This window comes from Sinocyclocheilus grahami, unplaced genomic scaffold (genome assembly GCF_001515645.1).
Source record: "Sinocyclocheilus grahami isolate Dianchi unplaced genomic scaffold, SAMN03320097.WGS_v1.1 scaffold278.1, whole genome shotgun sequence".
NCBI lineage: Eukaryota > Metazoa > Chordata > Actinopteri > Cypriniformes > Cyprinidae > Sinocyclocheilus > Sinocyclocheilus grahami.
Window position 1 is genome coordinate 1,073,829 of NW_015505457.1, and position 17,319 is coordinate 1,091,147.

At 34.9% G+C, this 17,319-nt stretch overlaps 1 protein-coding gene across 1 annotated transcript in view; it reads left to right on the top strand.

The window, feature by feature from the left end:
• Positions 1-17,319, top strand: part of LOC107600134 (polypeptide N-acetylgalactosaminyltransferase 9-like) — a 108,192-nt gene that overhangs the window by 74,919 nt on the left and 15,954 nt on the right. The window contains exon 7 of the mRNA XM_016291935.1: positions 3,291-3,408. Within this exon, the coding sequence (XP_016147421.1) occupies positions 3,291-3,408 (118 nt within the window). The remainder of the gene's footprint in view (positions 1-3,290; positions 3,409-17,319) is intronic.

Genomic DNA, 17,319 nt, shown 5'->3' on the forward strand with positions numbered 1-17,319 from the left:
GGATGTGTGTGCTCTATCACAATATCTTTTTAGAAATTAGGCCAATGCACATATTGGAAATTTACTATAAATATAATCAACCTATGTATTATGTACTAAAACATCTTTTAAAGTAAAAAAATGTAAAATAAAATTTTTTGTTAACATTTGACAGATGCTTTTATCCAAAGCGTATTTAAGGTATAAATGTTTTATCAGCAAGTGTGTTCCTTGGGAATTAAACTCAGGACCTCTGTGTATCTAGCGTCATGCTTCACCTGATGAGATACAACTTTAGGATCTAAATTAGGGAATTTTTCCAAACTAATTTAGCCCTTGCGCTGTGCTTAAAATCCTTTACCTAATTTGACTTTTTAAAAATTGCTGGTAAATCTCTTATTATGCTATATTATCAGCAAATCTTGGATTCAATCTTTTTGTCAACTTGTTTTCATTCAATGAGCTCAAGTTTTGTTATTTCTTTTTTAAAGTGATTGTGAGGTCTCATTGATTTGGACATATGCACCTCAGTTTTTGAGTGAAAAAAGCTTTATTTGTGGATCATTTTGGCAAAGAAAATCCTCTCCAGGTCAAAATGACCGGAACACAACATGAGGGTTAGACTAATATGATTAATCTCTCCAGATCGATTCCTACTGTATCACATATATGTGACCTGACGTAACAATATAAGTTAAATTTTTGAACAAAATCTCATTACAGAAAATGCAGCAGTCATTGTCCATGCAACCTTTTTCTCAAGTACTGATATTGACAGGTTAAAATGGCCGCAGGCCTGCAGTGTGTCAATGAGGTTCGCTATTGGAAATCATTCCAGCTCCACTTCTCTCAAGCTCTCGATGTATCCACTGCAGCTCAGCTAGCCTGTGGCTATTCAGCACTGAGGATCCCAATACTCATAGCACACTGCAGCAGGGTTTATTTGAATGATTCATGTTTACTGTTAAATGAAGGACAGTCCAGTTCAAATGTCTGTAAATAAGCAATTAGTTGCTCTAAGGGGAGAAACGCAGTGATTTCATATGATATTCCACATGAACACTTCTCAGAACAACCACCATGGTTAGGCTGTGAACATACAGTGCTTATCAAAAGTGTAGGATTTTATGATGTTTTGCTTTGTACTTTGTTGCTTTGTTGTACTTCAATGCAATAACTAGTATTTTTCCCACATTTTATGCTGACGAAAGTGTTTTATTTATCTATTCATAAATAAGAAATTAAAGACCTGCTGTTATATGAAAAAAGTTATTATTTTGAACAGAACAAATATAAAAAAACAATATACATTTACACTTACAAAAGCAAGTTTGTGAAGAGTTTGTCTGACAAAATAATATTTTTCTGTTGATTGTTACAGATGGGGCAAATTAATTCCTTTGTGGTTCAGTGTTGTTAGAAAATAAAACATTCCAAGGGTGTGAATATTTTAGTCAATGTATTTGACTGCAAGAGCAAAATAAAAAAGAATACATTAAATAATGTGCATATCAATACTGCCAAAAAGAATATCACGTATGGCACAGGCTATTCTTGCAATGAAAACATTTATTTTCAAACTATCTGCTCTTTGCAAAAGTATTTGTAAATGTGATGTACTAAATCACAATTAAATCAGTATTGGAATAAGTTAAATATTTTCCTTAAGACAGCACTGTTTATACAAAGTATAAATATATATAGCAAATGATGACAAAATAAACATTTGAAAGAAGATAAATGGTCTATGCTTAATTTCATGAAGTGTGTGATTAATCGCGATTAATCACAGAAAAAGGATGTGATTAATTAGATTTAAAAATGTTATCGATTGACAGCCCTAATAAATAAATAAATAAATATATACACACATATATATATATAGGTATCATATATCTCATTTGAACCTACTATTATTATTTGTACATTTTAATCATTAATGTTTCTGCGGTTGTCACATAGCGACATTTACTTTGAACTTCTTGGAAGGCGTTTTGAATTCAGTGTATCTCTGACCTGAAAAAATAGGGATAACTGCCGTCTCAGCAGACTGCCATGTGTGGAGTTGTTTTAATATTACACACTGAAGAGAAAGAAACCTAGTGGGAATACAGGGAGAGTGGGAAGAAAGAGAGTAGCACATACAAAAACAAATAAACACTTTTCTCTACTATGTGCATGATTACTCTCACCGCACAGTCTCTCAGTGGTGTGTATTTCTGTTTAAACACACATTTATCGATTGACAGCCCTAATAAATAAATAAATAAATATATACACACATATATATATATATAGGTATCATATATCTCATTTGAACCTACTATTATTATTTGTACATTTTAATCATTAATGTTTCTGCGGTTGTCACATAGCGACATTTACTTTGAACTTCTTGGAAGGCGTTTTGAATTCAGTGTATCTCTGACCTGAAAAAATAGGGATAACTGCCATCTCAGCAGACTGCCATGTGTGGAGTTGTTTTAATATTACACACTGAAGAGAAAGAAACCTAGTGGGAATACAGGGAGAGTGGGAAGAAAGAGAGTAGCACATACAAAAACAAATAAACACTTTTCTCTACTATGTGCATGATTACTCTCACCGCACAGTCTCTCAGTGGTGTGTATTTCTGTTTAAACACACACAGTTTCTACTTTACATATGACTTCTGGCTCATCTCACTCCCACTCAACAGAAATTCGTCATGCTCTGTGAAAGGGCAGATTCTGCAACCTTTGATTCGTAAATGATTTCCAGTCAACTTCTCTCTCTGAGAGTTTTTAATTCATCACCACTTCTTTCCCCAGTCATATTCAGAGTCAGCCATCCATCCATCATCCACTCATTCATCCATCCATCTATCTATCTATCTATCTACAGTGGGGAAAAAAAGTATTTAGTCAGCCACCAATTGTGCAAGTTCTCCCACTTAAAAAGATGAGAGAGGCCTGTAATTTTCATCATAGGTATACCTCAACTATGAGAGACAAAATGAGAAAAAAAAATCCAGAAAATCACATTGTAGGATTTTTAAAGAATTTATTTGCAAATTATGGTGGAAAATAAGTATTTGGTCAATAACAAAATTTCATCTCAATACTTTGTTATATACACTTTGTTGGCAATGACAGAGGTCAAACGTTTGCTGTAAGTCTTCACAAGGTTTTCACACACAGTTGCTGGTATTTTGGCCCATTCCTCAAGAGCAGTAATGTTTTGGGGCTGTCGCTATGTCATTCCATCCATCCAGTCTGTCCGTCTGAATATGAATGCAAAGCCTCATGTATATTTCTTTGTCTTGTACACAGGACACCTGCAATGATTGGTTGCTCCTTTGTAGTGGATCGTGAGTATTTTGGAGAAATTGGACTGCTTGACCCAGGCATGGAGGTCTATGGAGGAGAGAACATTGAATTGGGTATGAGGGTAAGTAAGATCCTTTATAAACTCATGTCATTATTTGCCTTAGATGAGTGAAGTATGGTGATGTAAACATTTGCACATAAAAACATTTTAAGTTGTAGTAGAGACAAATAAGTATCTGCCTGGTTAATTCTGTTTAGTTGAGACATTCAAAGTCCAGTGTATTCACGTAATTGGAATCCATTGAGCATGGAGCTGTTTTAGCATATGAGACCCTCCAGAAATTACAATTCACGATTGTTGCCACTCTCTCTGTAAATTCACAGGTGACATTATAATTAACTCTATTTACAAAGCTTCGGAATTTGACATACATTTAATTACATTTCTTCTAGGCATCATTCTAGAGACTGTCGGGGGGTAAACATGCAGATTTCCCCTCCATCAAGGAGTAAATGCGTTGCCCAAAGGAAATGAAAGTACTCAGTGCCAAATTACACAAGCTCGAATGCTTTAAAGGCAGTGGGGTACAAAGAAAGTAGATTCCTGCAGCTGCAGCCCTGAGAGAAATTTCATGGGCCACATGGTCTGTGAGCCAATGGAGAATTGAACTTGTTTCAATTCAGAAGCTGTTCTTTCTATGGGGTGTCGAATATCCTTGGAAGATTAGCATAATTTGGATAAAAATCTTTCATTCATTTTAAAGATTCATTGCCAATGTTGGTTGACAGAATTGTCTTTTCAGCCTGATTATAGATTGAATTATGGAGACGAATAGTACTGTTTGAAACGTTTGATTGGAGACTGTTTCAATTGTCTGTTTGTTAAGTCTCAGTGACAGTTGATACAAAAGCAGACTGAGTCACTTGTAGTTTTCTTTGCAGTTAGGCTTTTCATTTGAAATATAAATTGTTCATATATTTACCAATATTTCACGGACCATTTTTGAGAAGAGTCTTACTGTTTTATATTTTAACACGTTTTTGGACCCCAGTTTGAAATCATCTCTTCTAGTGGACTTAAAGGAATAGTTCACCCAAAAATGAAAATTTTCTGAAAATGTACTCACCCTCAGGCCATCTAAGATGTAGATGAGTTTGTTTCTTCATTGAAACAGATTTGGAGTAATTTAGCATTGCACCACTTGCTCACCAGTGGATCCTCTGCAGTGAATGGGTGCCGTTAGAATAAAAGACCAGACAGCTGATAAAAACATTACAATAATCCACAAGTAATCCACACCACTCCAGTCCATTAATTAACACCTTGTGAAGTAAAAAGCTGCATGTATGTAAGAAATATGGACGACTTTTTAATTTTGAGGTGAACTATTAGAAAAAAAAAAAAGTGAAAATTATGTTATAATTTGCTCACACTCATGTTGAGTAAACTATACCCTTAAGTAAAAAGTGGCACAGGCTTACCCCACTCTATCCTATATTAGTATAAGCATGTGATCTGCATGTGTCCTCATCTTTTGCATGAGTCTTGCTGACTGTTCAATGTGAGTTCTAGTTGTTCCTTCATTACATGCTGCAGAAAGTTTCTTGTAACAGAAAAAATTACAGAATTACCAATTTAGCAAATACGTCAAATTCCCAGCTTAGAAATAAACCAAATGCTTATCGATGCTGAACACAGTGATGGCACATATGATCCATCTCAGCCTCTGGTTAATCCTCCAAAGCTGATGCAGCTCATTCAGGAGGGATAACTTTGACTGACAGCTATATGTTTAATAATTAACCTTATGCCACACCAAATAGACAACATTAGTCCTCTCTGTAAAGAGATTCAGAAGTGGGGAGTCAAGAGAGGACATTGTAGAGCAATAGGCTCTGGTTAAATAGGTTATATGAAGACTAAAAAACATTAGAAGAAATGTGCAGCGGTATGATGGGAGTTTAATTTGTGTGAGGTTCTACCAAATGCCCATGAGGGAAATTAAAACTGATGTAAAGTGGCCCAGAAAGAGCTGAATTAACACTTACAGCCCAAAGTAATTGCATTTAGTGCATATCAGTTACATTTTATCCTGAAGTTTTTACCAATGCAAGTAGGAGTTCATAGGGAGGGTGATTTTATTGCATAAGGATTATTAACAAATTTGTTTACTTTCTTTTCCAACTACAGATTTTTGGACCTCTGGAGTTTAATTTACATTTATGAATTTAGCAGATGCTGTTATCTTAGTAACAGTGTTGAACTTGCAGTGTATGAAGATGCAATGCTGCATAAAAAGCTGTAGTAAGCTGTAGTTTGTTGTACTTTAGTTTGATAGATAAACATCTGACTTTCGAAATTAATGTTACAGGAATCCATTTTAATGCTGAAAAAATATAGACTCTTTATTTATTTTATTATTTTACGGTTTACTTCATAGAAGCTTTTACATGATATATACAGTATATATAGTAATATATATATAGTAATATATATATATATATATATATACAGTCAAACCGAAATTTATTCAGGCACCTTCAACATTTCACACATTATCACAGATTATTCACTATAGTTTAGAAAATGGTAATAAAATATGACAAGACCTCAGATTTAAACTGTGTCAGAACAAATTCATCTTGATAATGTCAGATAATGTTTGGTCCCAAATCTTTATCAATTTTACTGGTAGTGCATTGTATGAAGAATGTTTGGGTATAATATGTCACAGTTTATTTTATTTTGCTATTCTCACTTACATAAATTAACTATAGTGTCCTGCACCCACTAGTAAAAAAAATATAAAAAATTATATCTGGTCTCTGAATAATTTTTCCCTCATTTATCATAATTAAATTAATTTCTGGGAAAAAAGCATAAGGAACACCATTCATCTTACACTTGAGATATAATATATAATATACTATTTCAATGTTTATTAGGGCTGTCAATAGACTAAATGGACAAACCAAATAATAAAATAAATTAAAAATATATATATATAATAATAAAAATATGTTGTGTGTGTGAGTTTATATATATATATATATATATATATATATATAAACTCACACACACAACATATTTTTATTATTATATATATATATTTTTAATTTATTTTATTATTTGGTTTGTCCATTTAGTCTATTGACAGCCCTAATAAACATTGAAATAGTATATTATATATTATATCTCAAGTGTAAGATGAATGGTGTTCCTTATGCTTTTTTCCCAGAAATTAATTTAATTATGATAAATGAGGGATTGGAGATGCTTTTCTGTGTGTTGTACATGGGTTCCACAATATCTTTTTCAAAGGCTTTTAAAAAGTGGTGGGAACAAACTCGCAACTTGGCAAAATGTTGTGGGAACATGTCCCACATCCACATATTCTGTAATAAAACTTATTTTATACAATGTTTTAATATATTTAGTACTAATTAAATATTTTAATAAAATTAAATATTTAATTAATTAAATATTTTAATAAACTATACATTTATTTTATTAAAATATTTAATTAATTAAATATTTTAATAAACTATACATTTATTTTATTAAAATATTTAATTAATTAAATATTTTAATAAACTATACATTTATTTTATTAAAATATTTAATTAATTAAATATTTTAATAAACTATACATTTATTTTATATTTACAGAAATATTTTATTAAAAAGGAGTACTGTACTTTCATAAAATGGGTTCCCTTTCATGGGAACTTCGAACTGCGTCCTCTAGGGGTCGCTATGGGGAACGCCTCGTCGTGACCCGTGTCTGAAGCATACATTGAAAAAACACCAACTCGTTGGCCGGCGACAGCCATGACGTCGCTACCGGTGCGACCAGAGTATAAATCGGCGCCGGGAGCTACACATCATTCTCTTCTTCGTCTTCATTGACCGTTTTGTTTGAAGCGTGCATTTCTGTGGTAAGAGCGATCTATTCATCTCATTATGGCGAGCACTAGCAAAGCATTTAAGGATGTGTGCATCCGTGTTGACGTTGTTTAACATCTGATGACACACACGATCTATGCGTTGTTTTGTTTGGGCAAAGAGCACGCACGCGATGTCTCCGAGGGGGCAATCAGCGTGCACTGCGAGCGTTTTTTTCCAAAAAAAAAAAAATTTAATTAAAAAAACGCTCCGCTCTCGTTTGTCTCTCTTTTTGAGGAAATAGGGGCAGCCATCTGCTTCCCGCGATTCAGGACCCGCCGCTGCTGAGGCACGGAAGGGAATGAGCTCGTGGGGATCGCAGGTGGATCTGGCCGATGAGTTTGAAGGGGGGGTTTCCCTTTCGTATCGTCGGCTGTGCACGAGAGTGAGCCGCTGGAGGATGATGTTATTTCATTAACATTGTCTGATTCAGGGGCCATTGCTCCTGCGTATGATGAGCTCTTGGGAATTATGGATCGCGCCACGGCGAGGCTTTACTTGCCGTGAAGCGGGTGAAAAAGTGACGTCGCGAAATATCTCGATGAACGTTATTTTTCTGGCACCCACACGCACACATGTGTACCCTGAAAGGCAAATACAAAATAAACCTGTGAAGGGAGAGAATGAAGATGACCTTTGGATCATGTTGACGAACAGTAAAGCTTTAAAATCTTTCTGAGCAGCATCTTTGCTTGAGGCTGTATTGTATATTCACAATCGGTTTGCCCTTTAGTCAATCAAATGCAGCTTTAATGGACTCAAAGTCATATATTTTGTCCTATTGATATGCACTATGAGAAGCTGCTCGATGACTGAGCATCTGTCTCTCTTTGCTTTATGTAGATAGATGGAATTCATTTGCATGACTAACCAGTGACTAACCGCATGGATCAGTGCAGCTTTTCTCTTTAATTGGGTTATTGGGGGAATATGTTTATTAGTTGCTTTAGAAAATTGGCTGAGACACTAAGACAGAAAACTTTCTTTGGGAGGTCATTCCCCTGTCTGTGTGGATCATATTCAAGAAGATCAGCAGACTCTGAAATGTTTACAAGCTCAGATCTCTCTAAGGATCACAGACATTTCAAGGTAGTATCACAACCAATCTGGTATAACCATCTGGAGGACAAAGAAACTCATCATAACTGGAACGTAATCTAATTTGTTTAAAAGGGTCATGTCATGACAAACTTTTTTCTTTTTTTTTTGTTCTTTTGAACACAAACCTCCCAAAAACATCAGAAACTTAGCTGCATAAAGGGCTCATTTTAAACTTAGGTCATTTAAAAAATATATATTTTTATAGATTTTAGGATATTTTTAACAAGATTCCTCAGCACATCATGGATTTTAACCATTTGTGCAGCACATTTTAGACACATTTTCTCATAACAGCAGCTTTGCAAAGAGCTTGTTAATGAAGGATGGGGAACTGCAAACTATATTGGACCCGACAGTAAACTCACAAACCATTAGTAAGAGCAGCTACTCATTTCAAATCAAAGAAAATTGTTTATATAGAAGTCTGTAGTATTTTTTTTTCCTCATTAAAAAAGTTTTGCCCCATAGAAATGTCAAGATGATTGCCGATTACAGCAGAGGATTACAGATTATTCATGATTACAGCAGCAAAAAATTTTCAGTTTAATTCAAAACATTATCTTATTATCACTTTATGTTCATATTCTCTTCCTTATTTAGTTTTTATTTTCTTATTATCTTATTTCTATTTAATTATCTTTTATTTCTATTTTTTTTTTTAAATTCTGTGAATGCTTTTGTGTATTTTCTTCAGCTAAGCACTTTGTATACATTATTTTAAAAGGTGTTTGAATTAATTAAGTTTAGGTGTACCCCAGGGAGGAAAAAATCTGCTAAAGTCGTATAATGAAGATATTGCTTGACAGCTGACAAAATTAATAATACGGCACAGAAAGCTCGTAAAAACCTGAGCCAAGGATATGTTTGTTCCAATGTTTCCCTCATTGTACTATCTGAATTTTCTCCTCTGAGCTAAAATTGAGTTTTATAATTTCCATTAGGCTTAGCTCACCCTGCAGATCTGGAACGAACTCATTTTACCTCTCCTGTTCTGTGTTTAGTGAAGAGAGAGGAGATGAAAGATGCAGGCGCTCTGGGGGGCCATAATGGAGTCCGTTATGGCTCATATGGGGTTTTTGATACATCCCACAGATCATGCTGTTTCAGTGGACTAGTTCTCCAGGGGATGCTATGTGTCTACGTGTATGTGTGTGTGTGTGTGTGTGTGCGCTTGCTGGTACATCTTCTCGGCGTACCGTACCTACTCATCGGTGTACTGAGAGAGCTAATAATTCTGTGATTCAGTTGAGGCACCAAGTTTTGACAATTTGTTAAAATGGAAGTATTGGATGGCTGTTCTTCTTTTCATGGTGGCTTTCTTCTTGGCTTGGCACTCGGCCTGACTACTCTTGCAGCTGGCAATCATGGGGGGCTACAGCTTATCAAACACATAGTAAAGGAAAAGAGCAAATGTTAAAGGGGTCATATGATGCTATTTTAAAGATCATTATTTGCCAGATTGTCATAGCAAAGTCGGAAATTTACACTTTTTTTTTTTTTTTTTTAGAAATAGCCTTTGTGCACAGCCAGTTTCTTTAAGACTGTTATGTAAACCAGACAAATAGTAATATGCAGAGTAAGAAAACATGTTTAAACTCAATACATCCTTTCTGAAAAAACAAACAAACATTTGAATGGTTGTGTATATGATAAACACAATATTATCTGCATACTGTTGCTTTATAAACAATATATTTTTGGATTTGAGACTTTAGTCTTTGCAACTTTACAGATCTTCTTTATGCACCAAGAGCTTGTAACACTCCAAAGAGAAAGGAAAACTTGAAATCGCATCATATGACCCCTTTAAGAACATCAGAATTTGAAGTAAGTGCTTGTAAAGTAAAGAAAAGATGGCAAGAGCTGCATTTTAAACATTTTATTCTAGAACTGATGCCACTGTTCACATATTATAGAGACTTAGCTATTAAATATCATGATATATTAATCATATACACTACGAATGCACACTGTAAAAAAAATGCAACTGCACATTTTCCAGTTTACGAAACCTTTTGAGTCTCCAATACTAAAAAATGCTATTTTCTTGAAACTACATAAAAACCCTTGTCAGACCAACACAATTACCCCAAATGTTGCCCCAACTAGTCAAACAGTTGTCTGAACAAAGAATTTCATATTGTTGAAATGTTAAGGCTTTGTGAGTTCCCAGCATGCATTGCAGCATGAATAAATTATGCAGTTACTGTTATAGGATTATTGTTTTGCTGTTTGCTGACTTCATTTAAAATTTTCTGTTGTTGTTTTATCATTATTGTTATTTGTTGTACTGTGATCTTTTTAACATTTGTTGTTTGTCACCATTCTTGAGGTTTGTGTGTCTAGTTTTGAGGCCTAGAGTATGTTCAACCACTCATGTCCATTTCCTGGATATCTTAGACTTGTAAGTTGTTTTACAAGCAAATACAATGTTGTCTACTTATTTGCCTAAGATGCCCATTAACATTTGTCATTCGTAAACAAACATAAATTCGATAATGTGATGATTTTTTACACATTTTTTTTCATTCAGGCAACAGAAAGAAATGTATTACCCTAATGACAGTAATTGTTTTTTCAGTTGCTGTGACAATTTTTCTATTAGCAAAATAAGACAATCAGCATTGCATGAACAAACAAATTTACATTGAATAAACAAAGTATCTTTACTGAGCAGAACTAAAAAACTATTGTTGAGAGAACTCAAAAGTCTTACTGCATTAAATTGCCTTATTATTTTGCGTTTTCTCAACTGTTTATTTTTTACAGTGCACATATACAGTAATTTAGATATAGAAAACATTGATAGACATAAACTATATTTTTTATGGCAAGAATACCTAACTTACATTCTTTTTTACTGTGATGGAACCTTCAAATGTACACTACGGTTAAACATTTTGGAGTTGGTAAGATATATATTTTTTTATTTGAAAGTCTCTTATTCTCACCTAGGCTGCATTTATTTAATCAAATATACAGTAAATCCAGTAATGTGAAATGTTATTACAATTTAAAATAACTTTTTTTACTGAAAAATATTTTAAAATGTAATTTTAACCTGTTTTTTGTTTTTGTGATGACCATACAAAAAATAGTGTTGTCCATGGTTTCAGAATTTGTTGTGGGTATATGGGACGGCCTGGATGAGTGGGAGATTTCCCAGCCTGAAATTTTGTCCCAGTCTTGCCCTGTTCTACATGGTGGTTGTTCAGCCATGGATACATTCATTAGCTAACAAAATTTGAAATGTAAGTTATTAATGTAATTAAATGATGTGAGGTCCCGTTACCCGCATGACACTACTTTTTACTTAAGTACACGCCTGAGCCCATACTTCTATACTTTAACTTGAGTAAAAAAGTGTAGTCAGTACTTCAACTTTTACCAGAGTATTTTTAAACATGAGTATCTCTACTTCTACTTGAGTGAATGATATGTGTATTTTTGCCATCTCTGCATTTTTATTCTACTGTATGAAGAACCTTAAAAAAATTGTAAGATTAATGGCAATTATTTTATTCTGTTGACAACTGTAGTTTTTAAGAGTAAGAAAAAATATCAACATACAGTTTTGTGACAAAAAAGTGATCATCTACTCTAATTTGCAATGTAAACACTCATGAATAGTTTGTTCTTATGTTGTATTTTTGAGATTGTACCTGCTATTATTGAATTGAAGGATACTATTCTCTGTAAAACTGATTTGCCGCAATCCTTGTTTTGGAAAAGCTCTGTATAAATTTGAATGCAGTTGAAGTGGGTATAAAAAGGATGTCAACTTTGTACAAAGTAGTTTCCAGATTATATTTTATTAATTTGTTTTCAGTACATTGTGATTTTAACAGTCAGTTATTTTATTTTGCATGCATTTTTGTCTTTGTGATATAACTTTTTTCTCTCTCTCTCACAGTACAAATGACTATTAATTTAGAAAATTTTACAGCTGTCTTTAGATTTTATACATAAGATCCTCACAAGGGGATTATCATATTGGGTGGTCCTTGACTTTAGAAAGTTAGCAATCCTTTAAATCAGTAATGGGCAACCTTGGCCCTTTCAGGCCACTTTCCTGCAGAGATTTGATCCAACCCTGATATGACTCACCTGCCTATAGCCTTCTAGTAGTCTTGAAGACAATGATTAGCTGGTTCAGGTGTGTTTGATTAGGGTTGGAGCTAACCTCTGAAGGAAAGTGGCCTGGAAGGGCCATGTTTGCCCACCCCTGCTTTAAATAGAGAATTGAACCTTAGCGTGCTTGCATTTGTCTGACAGTTTAAAGCCAAGTCGTGATTTATGAGATCTAACGTCCCTGAGCTTAAACTTTACATTAACCTTCAAACACTACTGCATTATATATCATCACATGCTCTGCGTGAGAAGATAATTTTTTTCTTGCTACGCTCCAAGAACTCCACAGCATGCCACCTTCCTACCAGTAGCTTAGAATTACACGTAGACATGTAATGTGAATAGGAGCAAACATTTACTGTGTATTTTGAACACTTAAATGGGAAATATAAATCCTTATTTACCTCAAAGGATTCCTAATCAAGTCATATTTGAATGCCGACATGTGTATGCTTCTTTAATATGCGACATTATTATAAGTACGTGGTATTATCTGATTCCATTTCCTTATGTCATTTTTATCTTCTTCATGTCTTTGCAAAAGCTACTGTATTACCATGCAACTCAATCCAAACAGCTTAAAGGTTCTCAGCAAACACAGTTAGTGACGGCTGAGGGGGAAATGATCATTCATTTAGTAAAGCTCACTGGCAGAAATGCGCCCATGCATCTCATCCTGATTGTGAGGCCTAGGAGGGAAAATAAATATGTAATTGGAAATTTTAAAACGATTTTTTTAGACTGTCCCCAAAGGGCACAATGGAAAAGTCAATTATCCTATTCGAGTTGCTCACAGTGGACAGATGCTTTCAGGCTCAAGGTTTCGCTTTCATAGTCCAGTAGCCAAAGCTAGACACGTCTAGCCAGATTTATCCTTCCTGTCCTAGTATAAACTAAAGCATCTCATTTGGGTGTTGTTTAATGGTATGTATAATGTTTCAATAACAATCAGATTGCCTTAACAAAAGCTTTAAAATCATGCATCTTGCTGTGGTAAGTTTATACCAGCGTAAAGCAACAAGCATGCCTAGCAACAAACATGTTACTGAACAACTAGATACGTCTTAAACAACGAGCAATATTTGCCAATACCCTGATAGCTTTAAAGCAATGAGAATAAAAGAAGAAAGCTTAGCTTTGTGACGACAATCAGAGATGAATAGAGGGTGAAATATAGCCAGCTGTGACGGGGATGCTTGATCCCCTTCTTGTTACTACTCCTTCACGCGGGGAAGGCAGATCTCGTCTAAACTGTTCTTGAGGCACAACTTTAGCGATGATTTGCGGTCAAAGAGTTCATGTCAATGATATATTGCTGCGAGAAGCAGTGCTTACTCAGGTCACTTCCAAATCTAGCAGCTTATATTAATGAACATAGCGAATTCACGTTCAAGTTCACGAACTAGAATCTGGTGAGAAACCGTTTGGGGTACGAACCCCTCTTTCAATATCCCTGATTGCACACTTACTATAGAGATGTTTGCCCGCCGAATTCGCCATCTAATTTGCTCCTGAGCATGCAATAAAGCTGCTGAATAATACTGAATAGACTTTATATAGAAATACGGTGATAGGTGTCATATTCCTATAGGTAGACGTGGATCAGCTGAGAGTCAGCTGATGCAAGCTTGACTCACGTGACCTGCCAGAACTAATGCTACGCTTGATTTTTTTTTATGTTACTATATAGCTTTAATTTTTTATTTTAGTTTGTTTTTATTTTTATTTTATTTCATTTTTAGTAATTGTATGTGCTATAGTCATTTTTATTAGTTTTTGTTTTTATGCAACTTAATTCATTCTTATTCTAGTTTCAGTTTTTATTAAAATTTTAATTTCTTTTTAGTAATTTTAGTACTTCAACTTAAATTATATTTGTAATTTATACATATATATATAAAATTTCTGTTAAAATTAGAAGTTTATTGCTGTTTCTGCCAAAAAAAAATCATAATAAATTATTATGGGATCTCTTTCAAGCTGTTTAAAAAGTAATTGCTAATACTAAGTGTAACAGGAAGTCAGACTCTGGACACAGACAAGTTAGAACCAAACAGGCAGGTTTATTTGACAGATTTCAACGAGCAACAATGGCAGGTGAGTAATGGTAAATATAGAGTCTTTGATGCAGGGAATGTAGATTCTGATGATAATAGTCTCTTTACCAGGATGACGGAGCACACAGAGAGTGAATGGGTTGATGAAGGGATTTTCCAAGAGCTAGTTCCAATTAACTGTTTCAGGTAAGTAGGGTTGAGAAGACACAGGAGCACACAGGGGAGATGAAGGAGATCCAGGGACATGAAGCAGTTAAGTGAGAGCGTAGAGATGAGTCTTCATTCCAGACAATGTGACTGATTGAACTGTGTGCTCTTATAGTGCAGGGTACTGATTGGTGATGACTGTTGGGTGTGTGTGTTCAGAACTCAGGTGATTGTGATCACTGATAGGTGGAAGAGCCTGGCGTGTCCGTGACACTAACGGTGCATTCCAAACAGGATATATCGCCCTCTGAAGGGCACTTCGGAGTGAAAACAATCATGGCTGCCATATTGAAGGGTCGTTCCAAACCAAAGTGCTCAAAACTGGCCACTTCAAAGGTCCCTTTGGAATTAAGGATTTCGAAGGGTACAACTGAGGAACACTTCGGGCTCCCATGATCCTTTGCACAGATTCTTTGCATGATGACGGCGCCTCCGTGTGGGCATGTGATGATGACGCAGAAGGGCACTTCAAGAAAAAGTTGTTTGGTCCCCTACACCCTTCAACCCTTCGAAGCTCTCACTCCGGAGGGTAAACCCTTTGAATGGATTAAGGCATAGGGATGAGCCCTTCCGAATGGAATCTAGGGTATGTTCCCAAAGTTTTAATTTAATGACTGCATTAACAGTGGTATTTTGGGAGAAAGTATGGTCACCATGCAATTTTTGTAAGAGAATCCGTGCTGTTCACTACCAAACCTTGGGCAGCATTTATTGAGGTAAAATGTAATGAGACATGATGTCAAAATAATTTTTAGTAGCTTTCTTTAAATCTCAGTATGAATTACCGTGGCTCTTTTATCTATCCGCTAGTTTGACAGCATTAAGTCATGGCCTTTTATTACTATTTTTATCATTGTAATGATCATCAATAGTGGCTGATCATTGAAATATGACTGGGTGGCAAGAGGGTCCAATTAAACTAGTCAGTGCTTGATCTAAACCGTACATCACATAAAAACGTCTGGTATAATTAACGTGATTAAAATAATAGATGGCAAAGCTTTGTCTCTTCCCTGTCATAGGAAGAATGGGAAAGAGAGTGAGACAGAATATAATGCTCAGGGAGCAAGAGAGGAGGAGCGGAATTTTCTCAGAGGGTTGGGATGTGTCTCAAAGGATGAGATGATGTAACAATCAAATTAAAAACAAATGAAAATACATCAGTCTAGCACTGGCCAAACATAGTTAATTTAGAGTAAGCGGGAGGAGTGAATGAATTGCACCCACTGATAGCACCATTAATTTGCATGCGCTATTTGCATTGGTTTAGCGCCCAGTTCACTAAAGGTATTATGCAAATTGTGTAACTGTAAACTCACCCACAAAATCTGTGCTGAGCGAATTTTGCACAATTGCCAGTCTTGGAGGTCGGATCTGATAGCTTCTGCAGATTGTGGAGATGCCTGATTAAACTAGATTGCAGATGGTTTGCAAACAAGAAATATAGCAAACAAAAATGCTTCAACTATTTAATGAATTCTTCCCCTTAAATACTGCAGTCAAACATACACTACATTAAAAAAATTATAATAATGCTGTTTTTCAGCAATGATTCATCAAACTGATCCAAAGTAGATTTAAAGAGTCATAACATTGATGCAATCATTGATACAAAAAATCTATCTAATCTATTTCAAATGCTGCTCTTTAAAACTTTCTATTCATCAAAGAATCCTGAAAAGATTAATCACAGATTTAAAAAAAAAATAAATACTTTCACACTTTATGTTTTATATAGGTAGAAAACATGTTCTCATTAAGATAAAAATTTAATATTGCATCTTAATACAAAAAAAAATCTGGCTTTTTACTAGCATATCATATATTTTTAGTCATTTATACACTGACTTTTTTCATTGTTGCTTGTTAAATTGTTTGATGTGACCCCAGTGACATCTTGAGTAAAAGTCAAGGCAGACTGTGCAACATCTTTTATGGCACACTGTACAATATTCAACTGATGGCTTTGGACAGTATTCACTGGTTTTGACATTATTGATTGATTTTGCCCAATAATGAAAGAAATGATGGAACTTTTCAGTTTGTATCAGACAGCAAATTCTTGTAGAGTGTGCTCCTGGCTTTAGCTCCTTACAGTTGTACTGCCACCATCTTGTTTGCCATGAGTTTTTTTACCTTGATGCCTCTTCTCCAGACTGCTTAATTACGTCTGGAAAAAAAGTGGAACTCCGTAATGACAATCCCTCCCTCTCAGCGTGAGGTAAATGTGTTTCTGTCAGTGCTCTTCAACAATCATCATTTCATCAGCCTGGCTCCTGAGTCCAGAGAGAGTATTTTATTTTACTAATGTTATGAAAGAAACCTGCAGGAACGTGACCTGCGTGATGCTGACTTACCATCTCTTGATTCATACAATATCACTCCCACTTATATGCAAAAAAAGGTCAAATCTAAACAGTAACAGAGACTATTTTTATAGAGGACATCCTACATATATGCAATTATGGGCCTATATGATTTTTCATTTTGTCCCAAGGCATGCAGATTTATTCTGTGATATCCAGTCATTCAAAAGCAAGCGTAAAAACACAGGTTATTGCAGGATATTAAAGAAACCACTGAAAGCATT